General features: G+C 41.1%; 1 protein-coding gene across 2 annotated transcripts in view; it reads left to right on the top strand.

Moving 5' to 3' along the window:
• Positions 1 to 572: 572 nt before the first annotated feature.
• LOC149174189 (small G protein family protein / RhoGAP family protein) overlaps positions 573 to 26,772 on the top strand; it is a 116,512-nt gene continuing 90,312 nt past the window's right edge. Inside the window, exons 1-2 of one of the 2 annotated variants that reach the window (XM_089419223.1) lie at positions 573 to 932; positions 1,317 to 1,547. In XM_089419223.1, coding sequence (XP_089275349.1) covers positions 1,487 to 1,547 — 61 coding nt within the window. In that variant the 5' untranslated portion in view covers positions 573 to 932; positions 1,317 to 1,486. Of the gene's footprint in view, positions 1,075 to 1,316; positions 1,548 to 26,772 lie in introns of both variants that reach the window. The other variant, XM_089419222.1, reaches the window with a different exon arrangement.

Genomic DNA, 26,772 nt, shown 5'->3' with positions numbered 1-26,772 from the left:
TTATATATAACTTCAACATCAAGCTATTGTAAAATAAAATTTGAAGTGAATGAGAGTAATCACTTTTTCTTACCAAGTATAAAATTAAATATAAATTTTTAAATATTTTTGTAGGAAAATAAATGAAATAGTTTAAAGAAGTGACTTTTTGCTCCTTTTCAAAGTAGATTTTCTAATTAATTTTTTTAATTTACCATAAATGACTTTTATTTTCAAACCCACCCTATAAAATTTGAACCAATTACGATGTTGAAACCATCAAATCTATTCATTTATTTATGAATGCAATTTAAACTACAGAAAAACATTATATTCCATCATTCCACCTGGAAAAAAATTACCACAATAAAGTACGCGCAAATAAATTCCAGGAGTCAGATAAAATGAACTCAATTTTTCTAACTTTTACCCATCATACCTTCCGTTGATGCCAACTGGACAATAAGACATGGACGGATGTGGCCACATTACGGGTAAGTGAGCACAGTCCAATCTAATCACTCAAAATAGGGAATGTACCATTAATTAGTTATTTAAAGTCTTCAACTAATTTGCCAGCAGGATCCTACATTCTTTGACTGCGCTAGTACTAAACCAGTCGATGACTGCGGCCCAATCTTAGGAAGAGAGTCGAGTCAAAATATTGTTCTCCAATTCCATCCGGTTATGATTGATCACTGTGAAATCCAAATCACCGCATTGGATTTAACGCGCGCAGGTTTGGGTTTGGGTTTGGCCGGCCAAAAAAAATCCTAGACCCCACAGGCACCTCGAATTCCAAGGTCAATCCAATGGTAGTTATCATGACACTTTTACTGTAACCACAATTCAATAAGCATAGTAAGCAGAATATGCGCGTTATTTAATACGACAGGCGCTGGCTAAAGACGAAGACGAAAACGTAGAGAGGAAAGAGTCAGAAGAAAAGTCAGGTAAAGCTGTTTCGTCTGAGTTCCTCCGGTCGCGGACCTTTCAAATTCGCAGCACTTGTCATATGCTTTTGTTTTAAATTCTTCATTTTGAAACATTTTCGGACTCTTCTCCACGATCTTCGACGGTTTATGCGCAGCGCGGGTATTATTTTGGCTTAAGTTTCGTATTCTGTATTTTGTCTTAAAATTTGTTAAATTTGAAGCATTTTCGGGCTCTTCTTAACGGTTTTTGACAGTGCATGCGAATCACGGTCATTCTTTTGTCTTTGATGTTTCGTATATCTGTAGATCATAGATTATCACAAAAAATACGAAATATTTCAGAGCTTCAAGCAATTTTTTTCTAGAATTCTGCTCCCTGACTAAGATACTCGTGATTTGCAGCTTAGGTTGATATTATAAGAAAACAGAAGGCCGAATTGGAAGCGCTTTAAAGAAGTAGTTTGCGAATTTATTTAAAGGATCAAGGTAGAAACATTTTTAAATAATTTACGAAGGTTACAGAAGTTTCAGAAGCTTCCAAAAGGATTCTGAGGGATTTCCATAACCGGGACATGTCGTCCGCGGTAGCTTCTCAGTGGCGTGAAAAGGCTACCGGATTCTTTTCATCTTCTAGTAAGTGCATTATCTGCTTCGCAAAAATCGGGGGCAATTTTGTATTGCAAAATTTATTTGCTAGTTTTGTAATCTTAAGAGTCATGCACAAAATTATTGGTATTTTAAATTAATCCGCGCTGGTCAAATAAAAATTTGATCTGGCACTCTCATGGCGTGTGCGATTGAGGTAAAATTCAGGCGGTTCTGGATTTCCGTTAGAGTTCGAGTAAGTCAACGTGAAAAAAGCTTTGCAGAATGTTAAATTTCAATGAAAATTCTCAGTTTAGATCGGTGATTACTTTAATATTCATACATGTAACGCTTATTTTGATCTTAGTCAAAGTGAAATCAATGGAATAAAATAGAAGGTGCACTTTCATTGAAAAAAAGGCCTAAACAGAATCCTGTGTGAAAGCAAAAGTTAATAGTCCTAATTTACGGTAATCTAAGTTCTAAATTAGGTTACATTAGCCTTTCGTCCTCTATGTTGTTGGAAACTCCACCCAGAGTTGTTGGAAACGCGTTTTGGAAACGTTTTCTAGTTCTCTGAAACACGGCTGAAACATCATACTTACATTATTTTCACTGGTTATAGCCGTTCATATGCTCATTACCTTTTCAATCGATATTTAGATTGTTGAAATGAAAAAAAAGAGGTCTGCTAATACTAATTTCTTACAAATCAACTGATAAATAGAGGGCTTGGCCCCACTTAACGAAAACTTTCATTTTGGCTTTATTTCCAAATTAGAAATTCATTTATGGTATTCTACTTGTATGATTATTTAAGTGCTTTGAGTTTTATGCAAGAGGTCTTGAGATTGATTCTTTGGTCTGGTTGCCTCTGTTGCATGCCTAAATCAATATCTTTACCAGGTTAGGAGCTGTACTTGGCTTCAATGGCTTTATATGGGTACCATCAGTGAATGCATGGAAGTGTTTGGGGTTTTCCTATGAAGTTTTCATTGGAAAATTCAAAAAATACTATATGTGTGGGTTTTCTTCCGGAGTTCTCGCATCCATGATTGTTTGAATCGACGTTTCGAGCCATCCACTGTGGCTCATTATCAGGATAGATCAGTGATTGTGTAAGATAGATCTCATTGGACAGAATAAATAGGATTAAGAGATGCAAAGGGACTGGAAGCCGACCTTAACATTTTGATTATTTGTTTAATATTTTTAATATTTAATTATAAGATTCTTATTCATTTTTATTTTTATTTATAATTAATTAATTATTTTATATTTGTTTTTATTAATTTTATTTAGTTTTTGTTCTTACTCTAGAGTAAATTAAGTAGCTTGATTTTAATGATAGTTTTTATTTTAATTAGTACTAATTTTTATATATTAGTGCTTTTTATTCTAGCCTTATCATATATCTGTGCAACTTAGTGAGTCTAGTCTTGTTTTAGACCAAATGGACATGAAATTGAACTAGAAGATAGGCTATTAAGAAATGTTTAACCTTGCTAAGTATTGCAGAGGGTGAACAGTTTCTGTTTTTCCTGATAATTAGAAAGTCTAATTTCTATTAATAGAGATACAAATTTGTACAAAAACGAGCAGTCTTTGACGTGCCCCCAAAGATGTTTGGACATGGTCAATAATGAACACAATATGATTTTTTAGACCTCGTTTGCAATAAACAGCGTTAAAAGCATGGTTTCTTTATCAGCCCCAACTAGTCATATTTTTTGTTTGTCATTGATAAGCAGACAAGCAAACTGACATCTATATATTCTCTCTTCATTTTGAGGCAGCTTCCCATCGACTTATTGTGTGCAGCATAGTGGTTATAGACCAATAGCTTCCAGTTGTGGTTTGGATAGACCAGAAAGGTTGCATTGGGTAAAAAAACCATCCATAGGGTCTTCGTCACAACTTTTTACCTTCATTGCTTGGGGATATATCATTATTTAAGCAAAGTTTTATACCTAATCATCATATTAATAATATCAATACCTTAACTTGGAGCAAAAAAAGGAAGACACCTCTGAAACCACAGACTTAGTCCTCACCGGAGACAGGAAGAAGGATAGAGTCTTTATTACCACTAGCAAGCACAGGCTGAGCATTTGGATCTTTCCTAGGCTATGGTCTTGACTCACCCATCAACTTATGAATCTGCCTGTTTATGTCATTTTGATGTCTGAAGCTTGCTTCTGCACCATCTCCTTTAGACGGCGAACTCCTTGCATCCCATCGTATTTTCTTCAGCTTCAGATTTGAAGGGGTCATTCTGTATAAATGTTCCAATACCACCATGCACAGCTTCCAGCATCTGTTGACAGATGCAGTCCTGAGCCACAGACACAGAAGATTGAATGTATTCCAACGATCGCTCCCAATGCTTAGGCATAATGTCCAGCAGGAAGAATTTGATCTCCATGGTGGACTGGTACAATATACATCTCCATGTAGTAGCCTGAGTGGGAAGTTGGCCAGATCTCCACCTTCCTCCCTTTTGCCCAGACTTTCTTGCCAAGCTGCTGCCAACCCTCCAGGGGTTTCCATTGCTTTTGTCCATTTCTATATGTATTGGCAACCTTCTACCTTGGTACCTCCTTCCTTGCCCCTTTCACCTTGCCTTTATCAGCTGGAGAAGGGTTGGAGGGCCGAGGCTTCTCTTTCTTCGGATCACTCTTGTGCCTCCCTTTCTCCATAATCTTATCACAGAACGGATCCCGAAAAGGAGGCAAAGCTAAACGTTAACCTTGAAAACACTTTACCAAAAATAACACGTAGGTGTCAGTGCAGATTTGAAGAATAAGAAAACGGCTCTCCAAGCTACAAATGAACATGAAGCTCTCAAGGAGGAAGCAAAGAGCCCTGCGTTTGCTCTGCAAAAAGCAGACTCACAATACGTAAAACAAGCAAAGCTAACTTGGAAGAACTGAAAGACAAAAGAGATATTCAGAGACTTAAACCAGTGAAGTTAATGATGCCGGGGAGGTTTCTCACCTTCCCGGTCTAAGTCTGACCAGGTGCACCAGACAGCCAGATCAGATGACCAAACAGGCTTCGAACCAGAGCCAACAAAAGAAATTGTGATGCTGCTATAACGAATGCACAAAAACTTTGTATCCATCACTTGATCTCCATCCAATAAAGGTCATCAACCCAACTTCTCCATGACTGCTGCAAGCTCCCATGTCCTGGAATGATATGTTTGCTGCTCGATGAGGTCATTGTTGTAGGGTTTGATCTACTCCCAATTGTTTTTCAGTCTTTTAAGTCTCTCATGAAGCTGTTCACTTTCTACCTCCCTTTTCTTTTCTTTTACTTGACGTCCTTCCTTTAGGGTGACATGCTTTGATTGGTCTGCTAGTACTTGGTCACACCTGTCACCATGCCTGGTGGCCAATCATGCTTTTCTCTTCTTTCCTTGGGCATTAGTGCCAAAAGAGATGACTGTTTCTTACTGGAATAAGATAAGATAATTTTATCGATGTCGGACAAATTACGACAAAAGTAGGTCAATGGAACTCAAGAGTACAATCAGTATGAATACAATAAGGGAATGCCAGTGCAACTCTTAGGAAATGCTGAAAATAATATGAAGAAAGAAACCTGCATAAGTATAACATCAGAACATATATATAAACATGTGACAAACGTACAGTGATACAAAATACTAAGTGAGCTTGTCCAAGACTAAAAAGGTGGACAACCCAAATCAAGAACTTGTCAATAGAGAGAGAGAGAGTGAGAGAGAGAGAGAGATTGATCATTGGATGATGAGGCTAATGATATCAAGGTCTCCTGAGTTTGATGGTTGAAGGCGAGGGTGGAAAATTGGGAATTTGCTTGCTACCAGAGTCTTCTGTGTTGATTTCGGGTAGCATCAAATGTGCTCTAGCTCCGAAATTTTGTGGAGGGACTAGAACACATGAGATCTCTAGAACCCAAAAATCGTTTGGAGAAATTCCACCCGGATGAGGAGTTATTAAAATAATTAATATTTTTAATGGGTTCCTAAGTCTAAACTTAGGAAAATAAAAATATTAATGGGTATTAATAAGAATATGGGTGAGAAACTTCTAAGTGACGAGGATCAAGTTTGTTTTAATCTTAGCTGTTGATTAGAGATTAGATCACGACCGTTGATTCATCAACAAGAAAAGTATAAGAGGAGGCTTGAGGGTTAGTTGGAGATACACCAAGAGATCAAAGAGTTCGATTTTTCTGGAGCATGGTTTGTTGAGAAAGTCGAGCTAAGTGATCTGAGTTGCAGTGGGGCAGTTTGGCAGAGGGACTTCAGTCCAAGGCTGAGGATACATAGCAGAGAGGTAGAGCAATAGTAGGAGAGACAACGCAGCTCCTGAGCGGGTGACGCAAAAGCTAGAGGGGCTGACGCAGTTCCTTAGAGGCAACACTGGGATTTTCTGTGGCGCAAAGAGAGCAGTAGTTCATCATATCGACTTCTGAGCAAGAGAGGCTCACTGGGAGGGTGACACAACCCCTAGAGGAGGTGACACAGTTCCAGTGCAGAGCTTGGAGCAACCATCGTTGCCCAACACTGGGAACAACAATTGTCATCTGTGGGATTTGATCATCCAGTTGTTGGAATATTCAAAATATTTGTCTCCAAATAGAGGTACTTTTGCTAGGTTTATTCTCTGTTGGGTGAGCCAACTTTTGCACCCTAGTTGTATTCACAAATCTTCTTAATAATACAAACCCTCTATATGCTGCACCGGTTTTCCCGAATTAGGTTTTTTCGGGGACGATTGTCCACAAATAACGGTGTCCCTTGTGTGATTGTCTCAGTTTATTTTAGTCCATGATCTGTATATATGTGTACGCTGCAATAGTGTTTTCATCGCTGTTTAAGTAATTAAATAACTTGTTGAATGTAAAGAACAAGTAGGAGATGATAAACCAATGATTACAGTAGGATTTCTGATGTGTAGATTTATAAATTCTCACATGGTATCAAAGCATTGCAGATCATAGGAGACTGAAGAAACCAGTCGAGAAATCCAGAGAATTTGCTGCAGAGAGGAGCAACTGCAGGAGTGATGCAGAGCCAGAGGAGTGACGCAGAGGCTCATGCAGTGCCTATGATATCATTTCGAGCCTGTAGAGGGTGACACAAAGCCAGAGAGGAGCCCACGCAGTGATTGCGTCAGCTCTCTGGGCCAGCGTAGAGCCTGAGAGGTTCGAAACAGTCAGTTGTCGGGCTGAGGGAGCAAAGCAAATTCGATTTGAGGAGCTGGTGGGACGCTATTTCTATTGGTGCAGAACAGTGTTTGTGGAGAGGGAGCCGAGGTAGAGGGAGTCCCTGCGCTGACAAATTTCTAGCGAATGAAATCTAGATCCGGGTTGCAACAACAAAGGAGGATTGGAGAGGAAGTGATTCGACAGTTGGTAGGAGGATTTCCGTGAAGGAAATCAGGACTCAGAGGGAGTCTAGAGGAGCTTGTTCCTTAGAGGATTTCTAGCGCCAAAGAAATCCAGATCCAAGTCTTGCTAGATTGACAACAGGAGGGAGAAGAGAACCAATCTTATTTTTAAGCAGAGATGGCAATGAATGGGTTGAGGGATCAGGACAGATTGGATGGAGCATCCAAGTTTATCATCTGGAAGGCCAGGATCCTAGCAATCTTAGATAAACATCGCATCAAGGACCATGCCTTGAAGGTAGTTGCTGAGCTGGTCGACGCTGATTTGTTGAAGAAGTACGAGGAGGCCCAGACTAAGGCCAAGTGCATGATCCTAGATGGGTTCAAAGATCATGTAGTAACACACATTGCTGAGAAGAACACAACAACGGAGATGTGGGAGGCGCTGACCACCTTAGATCTTCCGTCCAACGGAAGACGCTATTAGAAAATCAGTTGAGACAGTACTGGATGCAGAAGGGAGAAGAGATCGATCCCTTCCTTCTCAAGTTGTAAGGGATTTGCGACTAGTTGACTTCCGTGGGGTCTACACCAGATCTTGAGTTCATGGTCAGGAATGCCCTAAATGTAGTCATCGAGGACTGGGAGACTTTTGTCCAAAGTATCTTGGGCAGCAACTCTCCCCAGTTGGGAGGAGATGTGGGCAACTCTTCGACAAGAAGAGCTCAAGAGGATGACCTAGACAGGAAGTAGCGGCAAGGGAGCCTGTGTCAAGAAGGAGGAGGAGGAGGATGCAGCTCTCGCATCATCGGGATAACAAGGGCAACAAAAGTGAAAGAAGAAGGAGATAACCAAGGTCAGATGATTCAACTGTGGGGAACTGGGACATTATGCCACCCAGTGCCCCCGAAAGAAGGGCAAGGGGGAGGCTTCAAACTCGAAGGCTGCTCCAGCGAAAACTGACAAGGAAGGCGAGGATGACGATTGTGCCGTGAGTGCTCATGTGCCTCTGAGAAGAGGTGGGGCGACATAGAGTTGTAGTCGAGAGGACTACATGAGAAGGGGCATGATCCTTGAGGTGCCCAAACTCTTGGATCACATACGGCTATGGGAGCCCTTAACGACAGTAGCAGAATGACGGGTGTTAGTTGGTGTGAGGTGTGATAGAGCAACAACAATAGAGCTAGAGTGCCAAAGTCCGAGGCAGCGCAGTGGATGTTGTAGCCATGTGAGAGGCACATAGCAGGTTGCAACAACACAATGGCAGCAGAGGGTCAACACAGATTAGCAGCAGAGGTAGCTACAACATCACGAGGCATCCATATTGACCAGCATGTCAGTTTTTGGGTGAAGTTTCAGTTACTTACTTCTCAGTAACTGAATTGCAGTGCAACAATTAGCAGTGGCAGTGCTATGGGCAACATGATGCAGCGTTTTGAGAGGGAGTTGTAGTACAGATGTAGTAGTGGCAGTGGCAAAGTCATGAGCAGCAGTATAGGAAGCAGCGGTGCAGTGGATGAATGGCATCAGGCTGAGCATCAGCAGCACAGAGGACCAATGCAGTGGATCAGTGTAATGCTTCTATGGGGAAGTATTGTTAGAGCACATTCCTCGCTAAGAGGGAGTGTTGATTTTGGGTAGCATCGGATGTGCTCTAGCTCCGAAATTTTGTTGAGGGGCTAGAACACATGAGATCTCCAGAACTCAAAAATCGTTTGGAGAAATTCCGCTCGGATGAGGAGTTATTAAAATAATTAATATTTTTAATGGGTTCCTAAGTCTAAACTTAGGAAAATAAAAATATTAATGGGTACTAATAAGAATATGGGTGAGAAACTTCTAAGTGATAAGGATCAAGTCTGTTTTAATCTTAGCCGTTGATTAGAGATTAGATCACGACCGTTGATTCATCAATAGGAAAAGTATAAGAGGAGGCTTGAGGGTCAGTTGGAGATACACCAACAAATCAAAGAGTTCGATTTTTCTGGGGTGTGATTTGTTGAGAAAGTCGAGCTAAGTGATCTGAGTTGCAGTGAGAGGGGCAGTTCGGCAAAGGGACTTCAGTCCAAGGCTGATGATACATAGCAGAGGGCTAGAGCATCAACAGGAGAGACAACGCAGCTCCTGAGAGGGTGATGCAGAAGCTAGAGGGGTTGACGCAGTTCCTTAGATGCAGCGCTGGGGTTTTTTGTGGGGCAGAGAGAGCAACAGTTCAACATATCGGATTCTGAGCAAGGGAGGCTCATTGGGAAGGTGACGTAGCTCCTAGAGGAGGTGACGCAGTTCCAGCGCAGAGCTTGGAGCAACCATCACTGCCCAGCACTGGGAACAACAATTGTCATCTGTGGGGTTTGATCATCCAGTTGTTGGAATTGTCAAAATATCTGTCTCCGGATAGAGGTACTTCTGCCAGGTTTATTCTCTGTTGGGTGAGCCAGATTTGGCACCCTAGTTGTATTCAGAAATCTGCTTAATAATACAAACCCTCTATATGCTACACCGGTTTTCCTGAATTGGGTTTTTCCGGGGACGATTGTCCAAAAATAACGGTGTCCCTTGTGTGATTGTCTCAATTTATTTCAGTTCATGATCTGTATATATGTGTAGGCTGCAATAGTGTTTTCATCGCTGTTTAAGTAATTAAATAACTTGTTGAATGTAAAGAACAAGTAGGAGATGATAAACCAATGATTGTAGTAGGATTTCTGATGTGTAGATTAAGAAATTCTCACATTTTGGGACCATCAAGGAGATCAACTGCAGAATTTGGAGAGGGATGTATGAATGGGGGATACTCCTAGCATCCAAGGTCAAAAGAAGGAAACTCTGGATGGATCTGTGGTTGCTCCTTTGGGTTAAGGAGGTAGTTTGATGGCAGGACGTGCTCTATGATGGATCCGTCTAGAGATGATCTCTCTAATGCTCTCAGAATGTGTGCCTTAACGTACAAATCGACCCCTCTGAATCGGTCTTAGTAATATCAGGTGGATTCTCAAAGGGGGAGTTTGAGGAGAGGCATGAGGCCTCAACATCTTGCTGTCTGATGCTCTCTGTAGCTCTACTTACTATTTTTTTCTTCGATTTGATCGAACAACAGAGAAGTTTGAGGTAATTGGCGTGGTCATCCTAGGGTGGAGCATGACATGCAGGAACTGAGATCTGTGGCTGAAAATCTCCTTGGTGAAGAGGGATACATATTTATGGTCTAAGTGTCAAAAGAAAGTAGAGAGGGAACCTCCTGAGTCCTTATAGAGGTAGTGATAGCAACCTTTGATCTCATAATATAGTGGACACCAAAAATAAGGTGCATCTCCATCTTCAGGTTCTGAAGGTGGCACACTTGGCAAATCCTATCAGATCGTGGTATATGGTGATATGTCTCTATTCAGAGTTGATGGGAACCAAGTTGGAGCTATCCCAAAGGGATCTTGAGCGAGTGCATCTAATGTCCATGTGTATAAAGGAGGCAAAGGAAGATGCCATCACACAACTCCAAAAGGTGCTCTAGGTAGAAAGACATCTTTGAGCTGAGGCTCATTGGAGGTGAGGCCCAAGTGACTTGAATGTGCAATCTATAGATAACTTGGTTTAGTACTCGTCTAGTTGACAGGAGATGGTTTGGTGCCTTAAGGGAGAATTTGATTGGGGTGAGGCACTCTGGAGTGATAGTAATTGGCTGAAGAAGTTGAGATGCCTTCAAGGACCAATCTTGCACCCGACTAGGGAAAGGATCTAAAGCGAGGGCCTTCAAGGAGTAAAGTGCAAGGTAAGGATATTGCTCTCGCCTAGCAACAAAGATTCAGAGGGATCATCATCAAACTCTGTTAAGGAAAGAAACAAAGCAAAAAATGGCCTTGAGGAAGAAAGGGTGGATGCCAAACTTCGCGTGAATGATGGGTTGTGAAATCGTCCGCTTACATTGAATGATGCACCCAAGGGGTTGTTGAAGAATGTAACTAGGTTCGGTCTTCATAAATGTATATAAGTCACAATATATTGTATTTGTCAAAAGAAAGCAAATAACATTTTATTATTATTAAAATTGACTTATTAAAACATGGGTTTCATGCTTGGGTCAATTGTTTTTAGGTCAAAGCCTCCATTGTAGGCTTCTAGGGTTTGTGTCAAGTGTCCTTGTTCATATCATAATGTAAAGAACCCTTCTTGGGATTTATTTGCCAAAGAAGATATTCATTTTATTGTAAAATAGGTCAATTAGGCCTCCTCCACCAAGTCGACCTAAACTAGGCAGCAAAATCACTATATAAAGGCAACAACTCGACCTCATTTGGGACTTACTCATAAGAAGTTTGATCTACAACTTTTGGGGCCAGAAAAAAGTGTGAATTACAAGGAAGAAGAGAAAAAGGATAGCGAAGAAGAAGAAGGTATATCTCAAGCATAAAAAGGTCAAAATTTTCTCTCTCTTTCCCACATGTGTGAAGTTGTGTAGTTCTTGGAAGGGGGTCGAAATCCTGCTGCTGGGGGTTGAAATTCTGCAACTGGGAAGTCGAATTTCTAGATTGTTGTTGGACTGGAGCTGCTGGATAAGAAGGGACTACTATATCTGTTAGTTTGACAACGAATTAGTAACTTTAGGTAAAATGTAAATAGACAGTTTTGTAACGAATAATTAGTTATGTAACGTTAGTTGGTAATATAAAACTATCAAATGCCCATGAAATGTAACACGGAGAATCATTGCTCAATAAAAGTTCCTATTAATTCATTCGGTTTTGTGTCTTGGCTATTCAGTGGTTATTCAGTTATTGCTTTCTTGTTTTCTTCATTATTTGGGTTTCTTTTTTCAACAATTGGTATCAGAGCTCGAGGGCCGAGCGATTGGGCGTGAAGGCGCTGAGAAGAACCTGCGCTGAGAAGCCCTGTGTGACCTGCACTGAGAAGATAAGAACCTGCGTGGTGTTTTTTTTTTGGTCTGTAGATCAGAGCGTGAAAGTCCAGAAGTCTGCCTGCGAGAGCCTGCGTGAACCTGCGTGGTGGTTTTTTTTTTTGCTGTGTGAACCTGCGTGAGGCTGCGTGATGCTGTCTGCGTGAATGGGCGTGAAGGCGTGATGCTGGCTGCGTGAATCTTCCTGGGTGCTGAAACCTGCGTGCATTTGTTGGCTGCGTGAATCTTCCTGGGTGCTGAAACCTGCGTGCATTTGCTGCCTGCGTGAATCTTCCTGGGTGCTGAAACCTGCGTGCATTTGCTACTTGACTCTGCATGGTGAGTGTTCGTTGGTCGAGGAAGAAGGAGGAGGCGTGTTCGCTGCCACAGTTGCAGCCAGATCTGCGCGTGCAGGAGTGACTTGCCTATGTGCAGAGCCAGAGCCACGTGAAGAGGAACCTCATCAAGCTGTTGTTGCCTGTTGAACCCGGGTATTTATTAAAATTTCCAGAACGTTTTTATTTTCAGCAGAAATTTTGTTTTGAAACAAAAACAACAGATTGAAATTTGTTTTGAAACAAAAACAGCAGATTGAAATCAAATCAAGTTTTTTTTAAAGGGGTGGATTTTTTATACAAATTGGAGGAAAAGAAAGGGTTCAGGAAGGGTTTCTTTGTTTGTTTGAATCACCAGAGGCTGAGATTATTTTTTTTTCTTGAAAAGCAAAAACCCTAGAAAGACTGAAACCCTAGGAAGGAAGAAAAATGGCCAAGATGTCGAATGCCAAATTCGAGGTGGAGAAATTCACCGGAAAGAGCAATTTTGCTCTTTGGAAACTGAAGGTTAAGGATCTGCTTGTGCAACAAGGGTTGCACAAGGCATTGGATGGGGCAACTAAGAAACCTGCAACCATGACTACTTCAGACTGGGAGGACTTGGATGCCCGAGCTCTCAGTACCATCCGGTTATGCCTAGCGGATGAAGTTCTCTTCAACATTGTTGAAGAGACTACGACGTCAGGATTGTGGGAAAAACTTGAAAACCTCTATATGACAAAATCATTAACCAACAGAATTTATCTGAAACGACAGTGATACAGTCTTCGAATGAAAGAAGGTTCAAACGTTGCAGAACATGTGAATGTTTTTAATACACTAATTTGTCAATTAACAGATATGGAAGTCAAAATACAGGAAGAAGATAAAGCCATAACCTTGCTGTGTTCTCTGCCTGAATCATGGGATCACTTTGTAACTTCAATCAGGTTCAGCTCTGCTGATTCTTTGAAGTTTGAATCAGTCGTGGGAGCTCTTCTGTCTGAAGAAGTACGAAGGAAATCCAGCACTGAAACAGCTGCATCAGAAGCCATGATCGCTAGAGGACGCTCAAAGGAAAGAGGAGAAAAACCAAGGGGGTCTTCCAGGTCGAAATTGAAGGGCAAGAAGTGTAAGGCAAAATGTTGGAACTGCGGTAAAGTTGGACACTTGAAGAAGGACTGTTGGAAACGGAAGGAATCCGAAAACCCGAAGAACGAAGCGAATCAGGTTGATTCAGGTATGATAGACGAAGTTTTATCTGCTGAAGAATTATGTATGATAGATGAAACTTCACCTGAATGTAATGTCTCTCAGAGTTTTGATAGCTGGCTGTTAGACTCTGGTGCTTCGCATCACATGTGCCCACATAGAAATTGGTTTACCTCGTATGAAAATGTAAACGGTAGTTCTGTGTTTATGGGTAACAATGTGTCATGTCAGACTGTTGGGATGGGAGATATCAGGATTAAGATGTATGATAACACAATTAGGACATTAACTAGTGTTAGACATGTATCTGATTTGAAGAAAAATTTAATCTCTTTGGGAGTGTTGGATTCAGATGGTTATAAGTTTACAGGTTAGGATGGCGTCTTGAAAGTCTTTAAAGGAGCCCTTGTGGTTATGAAGGCAGAAAAGGTCGGAAATCTTTACAGGTTAAAAGGAAGTACTCAGGTCAGTGAAGCAGCGGTTGCGTCAGAAAAGGAAGAAGCAAGTACTCGTCTGTGGCATCAGCGTTTGGGTCATATGAGCGAGAAAGGTCTTCATATACTGATGAAACGTAAATCTCTTCCAGGTCTGAAATCCTTGAATTTAGATTTCTGTAAACATTGTGTGTATGGAAAACAATGGAAACAGAGATCTAAAGCTGGCAATCATAATAGTAAAGATGTTTTAGACTACATTCATTCTGATTTGTGGGGGCCTTCCCTGTTATGTCATATGGAGGTGCATTGTATTTTTTAACGTTCATTGATGATTACTTCCGTAAAGTTTGGATCTATATGATAAAAAGGAAAGCTGATGTATTAAATGTCTTTAAACAATTTAAAGTAATGGTAGAGAAAAGAACAGACAAATCTATTAAATGTCTAAGAACTGACAATGGTGGTGAGTTCACTTCTGTTGAATTTGAACAATACTGTAAGGATGAGGGCATTGTTAGACACAAAACTGCTGTTTATACTCCTCAACGAAATGGTGTTGCTGAGCGTATGAATCAGACTCTTATGGAAAGAGCCAGAAGCATGATCAACAATGCTAACTTGCAAAAAGAGTTGTGGGCAGAAGCAGTATCTACTGCTTGTTATTTAGTTAACACGTCACCTTCAGTAGCAATTGATTGTAAAATTCCTGAAGAAGTTTGGACAGGTCAGTCTTGTGACTATTCACATTTGAGGATATTTGGCTGTGATGCTTATTCTCTTATTCCGAAAAATTAGCGTTCAAAATTAGATCCAAAGTCGAAATGTTATGTCTTTGTTGGGTATGACTATGCAGTGAAAGGATATAGGTTGTGGGATCCTACATTGTGGAAGATAGTCATTAGTAGAGATGTAACATTTGATGAATCCTCTTTGTTAAAATCAAATGTTGAAAGAATTGAACAGGAACAGGTATCGCCGAGTCGACGAGTTCAATTGGAGGCTAGACCTTTCGGTGACAGTCGAAAGGAAGGAGAAATTTCTGGAGAAAAAGGTGTTGAAGACACAAAGGAAGCCGTTGAAGCTTCTGAACCAGTGCAAGTTTCTGAACCAGTTCAGCAACCAGTCGCTCTGAGAAGGTCTACAAGGGAAAGGAAAACTCCCAAAAGGTATGAAGATTCTGCTTCATCTTTTGCTTTGATTACTGAAGATAGGGAACCTTCTTGTTATCAGGAAGCAGTAGATGATACAGAGAGCGAGAAATGGAAAATGGCTATGGAAGAAGAAATGGACTCCTTAGCCAAGAACAATACCTGGGATCTTGTAGAGCTACCTGAAGGGAGAAGTGTTGTTGGATGTAAATGGGTCTTCAAGCTGAAACGGAAAGTTGATGGTAGTATTGAAAGGTATAAGGCGCGACTGGTAGCGAAAGGGTATTCTCAAGTTGAAGGTATAGACTTTCATGAGATTTTTTCTCCAGTTGTAAAACTTGTTTCTATACGTACTGTGTTGGCACTAACTGCGTTGCTTAATCTTGAGTTAGAATAGTTAGATGTTAAAACAACTTTTCTACATGGTGATTTGAACGAAGAGATATATATGGAACAACCAGAAGGTTTTGTACGAGGTCGCAGCAGAAGATTAGTTTGCAAGCTCAGGAAATCATTGTATGGTCTGAGGCAGTCTCCCAGACAATGGTACAAGAAGTTTGATTCCTTCATGGTGAGCCAGAACTTTATAAGAAGTGAGTATGATCATTGTGTGTACTGCAAAAGTTTCAATGGCATATTCATTATCTTAGCTTTGTATGTTGACGATATGCTTATTGCAAGCAAAAACATGGAAGAAATCAACAGGTTAAAGGCTCAACTCTCTAGGACGTTTGATATGAAGGATCTTGGAGCAGCAAAACATATCTTGGGCATGGAGATACACAGAGACAGAAAAAATGGTAAGCTTTGGTTATCACAACAAAAGTATGTGGAGAAGGTACTTGAAAAGTTCTCTATGAATAATGTGAAACCTGTTAATGTTCCTCTAGCTTCCCATTTTAAGCTTTCTTCGGTTTTGAGTCCTAGAGCTGATGAAGAAAAGCAGTATATGTCTCATGTACCATATGCAAATGCGGTAGGCAACTTAATGTATGCGATGGTATCTACAAGACCTGACATTTCACATGCAGTTGGAGTTGTCAGCAGGTTCATGGCACATCCAGGTAAAGAACATTGGCAAGCAGTGAAATGGGTGCTTCGATATCTAAGAGGCACAAGTGATCATTGCATCGTCTTTAATGGTAGTGAAGGATCAGTCTGCGGATATGTAGATGCTGACTATGCTGGTGATTTGGACAAAAGAAGATCTACTACAGGTTACGTCTTTACTCTTGCAGGTGGAGCAATTAGTTGGATGTCAAAGCTTCAAGACACGGTTGCATTGTCCACTACCGAAGCCGAATATATTGCTGCTTCAGATGCTAGTAAAGAAGCAATCTGGTTAAAAGGTCTGCTCGATGAAATTGGAAGAACGCAGGAGAAAGTGAATGTACTTTGTGACAGTCAAAGTGCTATTCACTTGGCTACAAACCCTGCCTATCACAGCAGAACCAAGCACATTGATGTAAGGTATCATTTTCTGAGACATGTGATCGATGGCGGAAAAGTAGCTCTTAAAAAGGTCCATACACGAGAAAATTGTGCAGACATATTCACAAAGCCAGTTACAGTAGAGAAGTTGCGGTGGTGTTTAGCTTCTCTTGGCTTGCAGGAAAGATGATGAATGGGAAAATTGTTGTCAAGGTGGAGTTTGTTAGTTTGACAACGAATTAGTAACTTTAGGTAAAATGTAAATAGACAGTTTTGTAACGAATAATTAGTTATGTAACGATAGTTGGTAATATAAAACTATCAAATGCCCATGAAATGTAACACAGAGAATCATTGCTCAATAAAAGTTCCTATTAATTCATTCAGTTTCGTGTCTTGGCTATTCAATTATTGCTTTCTTGTTTTCTTCATTATTTGGGTTTCTTTTTTCAACAATATCATCTTGGAAGGCTAACTTGGGGGAGGAGGAAAGTCTGTTGGTCTAGGGACTTGGTCCATCTCAATCTGAACTGAAGGAAGAGTTCTTGATTGGGTTTTCCCCTATATAGGGGTTTTATCCCTGGCTATCTGCCTTCATATGGTGTCCCTGATCTTCATGTTTTTCTTTTGATAAATGCTCAACGAAATAAAGATAAAAGAAGAACATAAGAAAATTAATAAGAACATAAAAATATCACAATAAATTATCAACATAAGAAAATCTTTCTGCCTTTTTGATTTTCTAATAGGGGCAAGATCTGTACTCTCTCCAACCTAGTCTAGTCTATCTGCAACAAGCTAAATCCTCAAATCACAGAGCCATAGAGAACTATGGGTTTGATAATTACCTCATTGAGATCGAGTTTGGTCGGAGTGTCCTAAAACTACCCTTGAAAGCACTGTCTCTTGATGAGGGCTAGAGAATCATACCCTTTACTAAGGCAACGACGGAGGAACTACTGCAAGCCAAATTGAGGCCCTGTGAACTGTACTCCCAGGGAAATGTAAGACGTGGTTATCTTAGTCTCTATCCCTTAATAATATAAATGTAAGTTTTGAAGAGAGCTCTTCGAAGCATTGAAGGTCAAAATATTGGTTTTACACAGGTTGACTATCAACTGTCAAAGGTCACAAAATCTCACCCTTGGGAGTAAAGGCCTATTGTTTTTTCTAGAATAATATAAACTAGAGCAATTTTCTTAGAGATAACTACTTCCAATGGTTCATTGGTATTAATTCCATACAACATTCAATATCATCAAGTAGTTATACATAAGAAAATTTCAACCATTAAACACGAACGAGCAATAGAAATCACAATGAGACAATGAAACAAGAGACACAAAATTTTCATGGGACAAAACCCCACAAGGGGGAAATCCCAGTAAGTCTTTCCTTATGAGAGAATGTTCAATGTTCATCAAATCATCAAAACAAAAACTAGCCAGTAACAAGACTTCCCACAAGTGCTAAGCCTCTCCTTTCCTCTTGCTTTAGATTTTCGGCTTCTTCCTCTTCCTATCTTCACTGGAACAGAGATAAACAAGAGATGATTCGATGCACAAATGAGAAGGAGTAATCACATATAAATAGTCTCTAAAGGGGGGTGGAATAGGTGCATCCAAGGGGCCAAGCCGACTTGGACTCTTGTGGGAGTCACAAATTAAATTCAAATTATTCCTTTTCGTATTTAAATGAAAATACTGACCATGGCTACTAAATTTCCAACACTCCCTCTTAGCCATGTAGGTAATTTTCATTCTCTGTCAAGGTTAATCTCCCCGATCAATCCATTGGTCTCCCAATAATAAAACTCAAGGGAAAGCTCATATGTACAAGTCTCATCATAAGGAAAGATACATAACATCAAACTCATCCCATAAGACAAAATCCAATGGCATCAAGGTCAACACCCAACTGACCATGGGATCAATCAATATCATTCATGAGGCCAAACTCTCCAACCATAAGCAATGGTTTCTCAGTCTAGCACAATGACCCAAGAGAGTTTGGCTTGATATGAGACACTTTGGAGTGATGGAGTTACAACGATAATGATCTCTGGTGGCAACACTTGGGCATGGGTTGAGCCGAGACCTAACCACTTTTTACACATGGATGGATGAGATAGGTGTATACTTGTTTCTGTGACAGAATTGAGGGATGGCACATTACAGAGATGATGGAGGTTGCTTCATGGACCTGGATGTGGTACATCGAGAGTCGAGTTTGGTGAGAGGATCTCTTCACTTTGAGGAGATGGACTTTACACATATGGATGATGATGTTGGGATAGATGCGGCTGATTTCATGCAGCACATTGATACCAAACATCATGGACAACATGTTGCAGATGAGATGAAGACTACTTCATGGACCTGGACATGGCTTAGATGGAGATGGATTCTTGATCGAGTTGATGTTGTGACAGGAGTCTGAGAAACGACTAATGATGGCATGAGGATGTGCATTCTCATGGTTTGAGCGTGACAGTTGGACTGATCACCTGACTAGTTCGAGTCATGAGGGACGTCAGTGTACAGAGATGTGTTAGCATTATGTTGGAGTATCATGACAACAGTTCACACGATGACGATACATGATGAGGTTGACACGATATGTTGCAGTGAGCATGTAGCTTGAGATGGAGGGGCCAACCTTCCACAGTGGGAGCAGCATGTGGAGATTGCGACGGATGTGGTTGATGATCATGGATTGAGGAGACTTTTCGATATATGACATACCGGTGGTTTATATGGCATTGGTATGGATATCTTGGTGACAGATGGTTGCTTGGATGCGAGATTGTTGAGGACGACAATGATTTCAAGTGGGGGAGAATGTAGCGCCCACGAGTTGCAGAGCTGAACACACGAGGCTATATGCGAAAATGGCTAAGTGTGGAAGAGGGCGGTTGGTTTATAGCGTGAGGCAGTCCTGAGTGGGGGTGTCCAGCCAACCGGCCGACGTGTTAAAAAGTGAAGAGTTGGGTCGCCCAAGGGGCGAGCTGACTCGTTCGAACAAAGATATGGTGGTCAGCCACCATGAGGACACATTGGTTCAATGTTGGGCAAACCATATATATGGATGGCGTGGAGAGGTCATTCAACAATCAAGGAATCAATGCACAGTTCAGAGCGTCCAAGGGTGGAATAAGGTGAAAGTGCGAGGATTGGTTTGAAATTCGGGCGAAGGTGTAGGCGGACGAAGTGCAGGGCCGAAGCACTCGAGCTGAGCCGAAGGAGGTCGTTCGAAGGCATTCGTGCAGGCAGTTGTTCAAGGGCGTTCGTTCAGAAAGTCGTTCGAGGGCGTTGTGCAAGAAAGTCATTCGAGGGCGTCGTTCAAAAAAGTTGTGCGAAGTCATCGGGCGAGGGCGTTCGTGCAGGATCGTTTGAGGGCGTTCGAGTAGGATTGTTCGAGGTCGTTCGAGGGCGCGGCAGGGTGCCTGCTTGAACGACACGAGTTGATCGAACGGTGAACCGGGTGAAGACTTGAATGGGTGCACGGGTGACACGACTTGCTGGTGGACAAGTTGGGCGTTCGGTGGAAGCACCCGGTGAGTTGGATGAGTTGAATGAAACACGTTTGGGTGAATGTGCGGAGGCAAACAAAGATATTCTCTTATCATCATAAGAGAATATCTTATGATGAAGTTTGAAGTTTTAATAGATATTCTCTTATCATCATAAGAGAAGTTCTGTCAGAAGTCTGAAGACTTGCATCATAATATTCTGATTTCCTAAAGGTCTATTTCAAATACTTGAAAAATGAAAATACATTAGAGGACTGTGTCAATGATCTACAAATTGTATGCAATTATAAAGAAATCTTTTAAGAATTCTTCAAAGACAGTTGTTGACGTGTAACATATTAACCATTATGGTATATGGTATGGGCAACTTGTGTGAGTGTAAAAAGAAATGATTAGAAGATGCAAAGTCTGTAATTCCATATACTATAGTGATATGTCTTGCATTGACAAGTTAAGTTTGGATCTCTTGGAGGATTATCATAACACTCAAGCTTGGTCATCCCTGTGGTATCCTTTTGGTGATATCTGTGGTTCTTTGAAGGTAGTTCAGAACCTTATAATAACACAATTTGGAATCTAATAATAGCACATCAGAACCTTATTAATATCAGTTAGGAGTATAGTTCGGATCACCATCATGGTACCATCTTAACACAACTCAAAATACTGTTATGTTATACTACTGTGGTTATAATATGTCACAGTCTCTAAATAGTCCAAGGACTACTTCTTGTAATCCTCTCTATTGAAATCTCAGAAGTATAAGCATACTGTGTAACTGGTTTTGTTATCTGAACCTCTGTATGGTTGGATAGTCTAATATGGAAAAGAAGAATGTGACTGTTGCAAGGATCGAGGATGTCTGGATTACTGCAGTATGTAGTCTTTGTAGGCCTCCTTACACTAAAACATATAGTCATTAATGTGCTCAGAAGTTACAGTATGGCCTGGATAGTTGACTGGATTACTATGTTACCGTTAGTTGATGAATTGAGATAGTGTATATAGTGTGATCCTGCATTGACTGGAACAACGAGTACACTAGAGAGATGAACTGATTCAAATTGTCGTTGAGAAGGATGTATTTGAGGTCTCCCTAATTGATGAAGAGGCTTAAGAGGGAAGATGAGATCTTTGCTTGAATTGCTAATGTTTATAATTAAGAAGCACATACTGTGAAGCTACCTTCAAGTCTTGAAGAAGATGAGTAGGACTCATGATTACAAATTGAAGAATTTTTTATCTCATCAGTCTCAAAGGGAGTTGTCTGTTGAACCCTCCTGGTAATTATAGCAAAGGACTTCCCTATGGAAGTGAACATTCAAAAGCATGACATGCTGATTGGTAATCCTTCAGGTTATTGGATCCCATGATTGTTGATTTTTGGGTAGCATCGGATGTGCTTTAGCTCTGAAATTTTGTGGAGGGGCTAGAACACATGAGATCTCCAAGACCGATAAATCGTTTGGAGAAATTCCAACCGGAGTGCATGTTATTCAAATAATTAATTATTTTTAATGGTGCCTAAGTTAAAACTTGGGAAATTAAAATAATTAAAGTGAATTAATGTAAATATGGGTGAGAAGCTTCGAAGACGAGGATCAAGTCTAATTCAATCTTAGCCGTTGATTAGAGATTATATCACGACCGTTGATTTCTCAACAGGAAAAGTATAAAAGAAGGCTTGGGGTCAGTTGGAGAACACACATAGGGAGAGCAACACTTGAGCTAGATCGAAATTTTGGGGCGTGGTTTGCTGAGAATTTCGAAGTAAACTTATAGTGCAGAGAGGGGTAGTTCGGGAGCGAGACTTTCGTTCAAGGCCGAGAATACATAACAGAGAGGCAGTGCAGCACCAGGGAGAGACAACGCAGGTCTAGGAGGGTGGCGCAGAGGCTAGAGGGCTGACGCAGTCACACAGAGGCATCGTTGGTGTTTCTGTGAGGCAGATTGGGCATCAATTCAACAGATCGATTTCTAAGCTAGGAAGGCTCACCAGGAGGGTGACGCAGCTCCTAGAGGAGGTGACGCAGTCCTAGCACAGCGCTGGGAGCAACCATCACTGCACAACACTGAGGATAACGCAGTCACCTGTGGGGTTTGTTCATCTAGTTGTTGGATCCACCAAAATATCTGTCTCCGGATAGAGGTACTTCTGTCGGGTTTATTCTCTGTTGGGTGAGCCAGATTTGGCACCCTAGTTGTATTAAAAAATTTGCATAATAATAAAACCCTCATATCTGCTGCACCGATTTTCCCACACTGGGTTTTTCCGGGGACGTTTAGTCCAAAAATAAGTGTGTCCTGTGTGTGGTTGTCTCATTTAATTCAAATTCTTGAAAAATGAAAATACATTAGAGGACTGTGTCAATGATCTACAAATTGTATGCAGTTATAAAGAAATCCTTTAAGAACCCTTCAAGGACAGTTGTTGATGTGTAGCATATTAACCATTATGGTATATGGTATGGGCAACTTGTGTGAGTGTAAAAAGAAATGATTAGAAGATGCAAAGTTTGTAATTCCATATACTATAGTGATATGTCTTGCATTGACAAGATAAGTTCGGATCTCTTAGAGGATTATCATGACACTCAAGCTCGGTCATCCCTGTGGTACCCTTTTGGTGATTTCTGTGGTTCGTTGAAGGTAGTTCAGAACCTTATAATAGCACAATTTGGAATCTAATAATGGCACATATCGGAACCTTATTAATCTCAGTTAGGAGTATAGTTCGGATCACCATCATGGTACCATCTTAACACAACTCAAAATACTTTTATGTTATACTACTGTGGTTATAATATGTCATAGTCTATAAATAGTCCGAAGACTACTTCTTGTAATCCTCTCTATTGAAATCTCAGAAGTATAAGCATACTGTGTAACTGGTTTTGCTATCTGAACTTCTGTATGGTTGGATAGTCTAATATGGAAAAGAAGAATGTGACTGTTGCAAGGACCAAGGATGTCTGGATTATTGCAGTATGCAGACTTTGTAGGCCTCCTTACACTAAAACATATAGTCATTAATGTGCTAAGAAGTTACAATATGGCCTGGATAGTTGACTGGATCACTATGTTACCATTAGCTGATGAGTTGAGATAGTGTATATAGTGTGATCCTGCATTGACTAGAGAGATGAACTGATTCAAATTTTCGTTGAGAAGGATGTATTTGAGGTCTCCCTAATTGATGAAGAGGCTTAAGAGGGAAGATGAGATGTTTGCATGAATTGCTAATGTTTATAATTAAGAAGCACATACTGTGAAGCTCTTCAGGTCTTGAAGAAGATGAGTAGGACTCATGATTACAAATTGAAGAATTTTTTTATCTCATCAGTCTCAAAGGGAGTTGTCTGTTGAACCTTCCTGGTAATTATAGCAAAGGCCTTCCCTATGGAAGTGAACATTCAGAAGCATGACATGCTGATTGGTAATCCTTCAGGTTATTGGATCCCATGATTGTTGATTTTTGGGTAGCATCGGATGTGCTCTAGCTCCGAAATTTTGTGGAGGGGCTAGAACACATGAGATCTCCAAGACCCATAAGTTGTTTGGAGAAATTCCAACCGGAGTGCATGTTATTCAAATAATTAATTATTTTTAATGGTGCCTAAGTTAAAACTTGGGAAATTAAAATAGTTAAAGTGAACTAATGTAAATATGGGTGAGAAGCTTCTAAGACGAGGATCAAGTCTAATTCAATCTTAGCCGTTGATTAGAGATTAGATCACGACCGTTGATTTCTCAACAGGAAAAGTATAAAGGAAGGCTTGGGGTCAGTTGGAGAACACACACAAGGAGAGCAACACTTGAACTAGATCGAAATTTTGGGGTGTGGTTTGTTGAGAATTTCGGAGTAAGCTTCTAGTGCAGAGAGGGGTGGTCCGTGAGCGAGACTTTTGTCCAAGGCCGAGAATACATAACAAAGAGGTAGCGCAGCACCAGGGAGAGACAATGCAAGTCTAGGAGGGTGGCGTAGAGGCTGGAGGGCTGACACAGTCACATAGAGGCAGCGTTGGTGTTTTTGTGAGGCAGATTGGGCATCAATTGAACAGATCAATTTCTGAGCCAGGAAGGCTCACCAGGAGGGTGACACAGCTCTTGGAGGAGGTGACGCAGTCCTAACACAGAGCTAGGAGCAACCATCACTGCACAACACTGAGGATAGCACAGTCACCTGTGGGGTTTGTTCATCTAGTTGTTGGATCCACCAAAATATCTGTCTCCGGATAGAGGTACTTCTGTCGGGTTTATTCTCTGTTGGGTGAGCCAGATTTGGCACCCTAGTTGTATTCATAAATCTGCATAATAATAAAACCCTCATATCTGCTGCACTAATTTTCCCACACTGGGTTTTTCCAGGGACGTTTAGTCCAAAAATAAGTGTGTCCTTTGTGTGGTTGTCTCATTTATTTTTTCAGTACTTGATCTGTATATTGGTGTAGGTTGCAGTGTATTTGCATTAATATTTTCTGAATAATTCTGAAAATAACTTGTTAAAATGAAGAACACAAGTAGGTAATGCAAATCAGTTTACTGTAGTAGGATTTTTGATTTGTTAGATTCAGAAATTTTCGCATAGTATCAAAGGGATTGCAGATCAAGGAGGATTGAAGCCATGTGCGTGAAGACAACTGCCCTTAGAGACAACGCAGTTTCAGGCCAAAAGAGCAGAGGAGGGGTGATGCAGTCACCAAGGGAGGCTCACGCAGAGCCCGCGTCAGCCTGATTGGGTGACACTGTTGTTGTAGAGGGCAACTCAGTGGTTACCGGGCTAGGGCAGAGACTGTTGAGTTTCGGTGATTTAGTCGCTGTGGCTGGGGGTGTAGCGCAAATTTTATTTGGAGTTGCTGGTGAGGTGCTGATTCTGTTGGTGCAGAACAATACCTAGTGGGGCAAAAGCAAAGTAGATGGAATTAGTTCCTCAGAAGATTTCTTGCCAAGAAATCTAGATCCAGTGCTGAGCAGCAACAGAGAGAGATCAGAGAGGGGTGGTTCGACATTGATTGGTAGAAGGATTTCCGTGAAGGAAATCGAAATTCAGAGGGAGCTTGTTCCTTAGAGGATTTCTATCGCCAATGAAATCCAGATCCAAGTTTTGCTGGGACAACAACGAAAGAGGGAGAAGAGAACCAATTCAACATTCATTTGAGCAAAGATGGCCGTTAACGGGCTGAGGGATCAGGACAGGTTGGATGGAGCATCCAACTTCGTCATCTGGAAGGCCTAGATCCTGATAATTTTGGATAAACATCGCATCAAGGATTATGCTTTGGAAACGGTTGTTGTTCCGATTGATGTTGATCCTCTCAAAAAGTACAAGGAGGCTCAGGCAAAAGCAAAGTGCTTGATTATGGATGGGGTCAAGGATCATGTGATCCCACATATTGTTGAGAAGGACACAAGGGAAATGTGGGAGGCCTTGATCACTTTGTACAAGGGAACTTCCTTTTAGCGGAAGATGTTGCTTGAGAGTCAGTTGAGACAGTTTCAGATGCAGAAGGGAGAAGAAATCGATCCCTTCCTTCTTAGGTTGCAAAGGATCCGTGATCAACTAGCTTCTGTAGGGGCTACACCAGATGTTGAATTTATGGTCAAGACTGCACTGAATACAGTCACTGAAGACTGGAAAACCTTTGTCTAAAGCATCTTGGGTAGGGCTTCTCTTCCTAGTTGGGAGGAAATGTGGGCAACTCTTCGACAAGAAGAGATCAGACGATGGACCGAGGTGGGAAGCAACAACAAAGGGATTAGAATCTAGAAGGAGGAAGAGGAGGATGCACTCTCGCATCAGCGGGACAACAAGGGCAGCAGAAACGAAAGAAGGACATATCCAAAGTCAGATGCTTCAGATGTGGAGAAATGGGTCATTTTGCCACGCAGTGCCCTCAAAAGAAGAAGGGCAAAAAAGAGAAGTCTAACTCAAAGGTTGCTCCAGTGCAAGCTGACGGAGAGGACGATGATAATTATGCCATGAGTGCTCATGCACCTCTAGAAAAGAAGTGGGGCGATATAGAACTATAGTTGGAGCTACAGTGAAAGGGGGCAGGATCCTTGAGGTGCCCAAACTCATGGATCATATACGACTACGGGAGCCCTTAATGACAGTAATAGAATGACGGAGTCAGTTGGTGGGAGGGATGATGGAGCAATAGTGGCAGAGCTAGAGCGCCAAATTTTGAAGCTGCGTAGTGGAGTGTTGCAGCAGTGCGGAAGGCACAAGGCACATACAACAACAACGCAATAACATTAGAGGGTCAACACAAATTAGCATCAGAGGTAGATTTAGCATCAAGGGGAATTCAGACTAGCCAACATGTCAGCTTTTGGGTGGCTTTTCAGTTGCTTACTTCTCAACGAATGAGTTGCAGTGCAACAGTTAGCAGTGGTAGTGCTATGGGCAGCATGATGCATCATATTGAGAGGGAGATGCAGTATAGATGCAACAGTGACAATGGTAGTGTCATGGGCAGCAGTACAGATTGCAGCAGCGCAGTGGATGAAGGGCAGCATGCCGAGCATCAGCAACTCAAAGGACTAATGCTGTAGATCAGTGTGATACTTCTGTTGGGAAGTATTGCTAGAGCACATTCCTCGCTAAGAGGGAGTGTTGATTTTTGGGTAGCATCAGATGTGCTTTAGCTTTGAAATATTGTGGAGGGGCTAGAACACATGAGATCTACAAGACCCATAAATCGTTTGGAGATTCTCCCGTAGTGCATGTTATTCAAATATTTAATTATTTTTAATGGTGCCTAAGTTAAAACTTAGGAAATTAAAATAATTAAGTGAATTAATGTAAATATGGGTGAGAAGCTTCTAAGTGATGAGGATCAAGTCTAATTTAATCTTAGCCGTTGATTAGAGATTAGATCACGACTGATGATTTCTCAACAGGAAAAGTATAAAGGAAGGCTTGGGGTT

This window comes from Pinus tabuliformis, chromosome 4_1 (assembly GCF_031772625.1).
Source record: "Pinus tabuliformis cultivar Carrire ecotype Pingquan chromosome 4_1, CPIR1, whole genome shotgun sequence".
NCBI lineage: Eukaryota > Viridiplantae > Streptophyta > Pinopsida > Pinales > Pinaceae > Pinus > Pinus tabuliformis.
The sequence above is the reverse complement of the archived record's forward strand: the minus strand, read 5'-3'. Positions and strand labels throughout refer to the sequence as shown.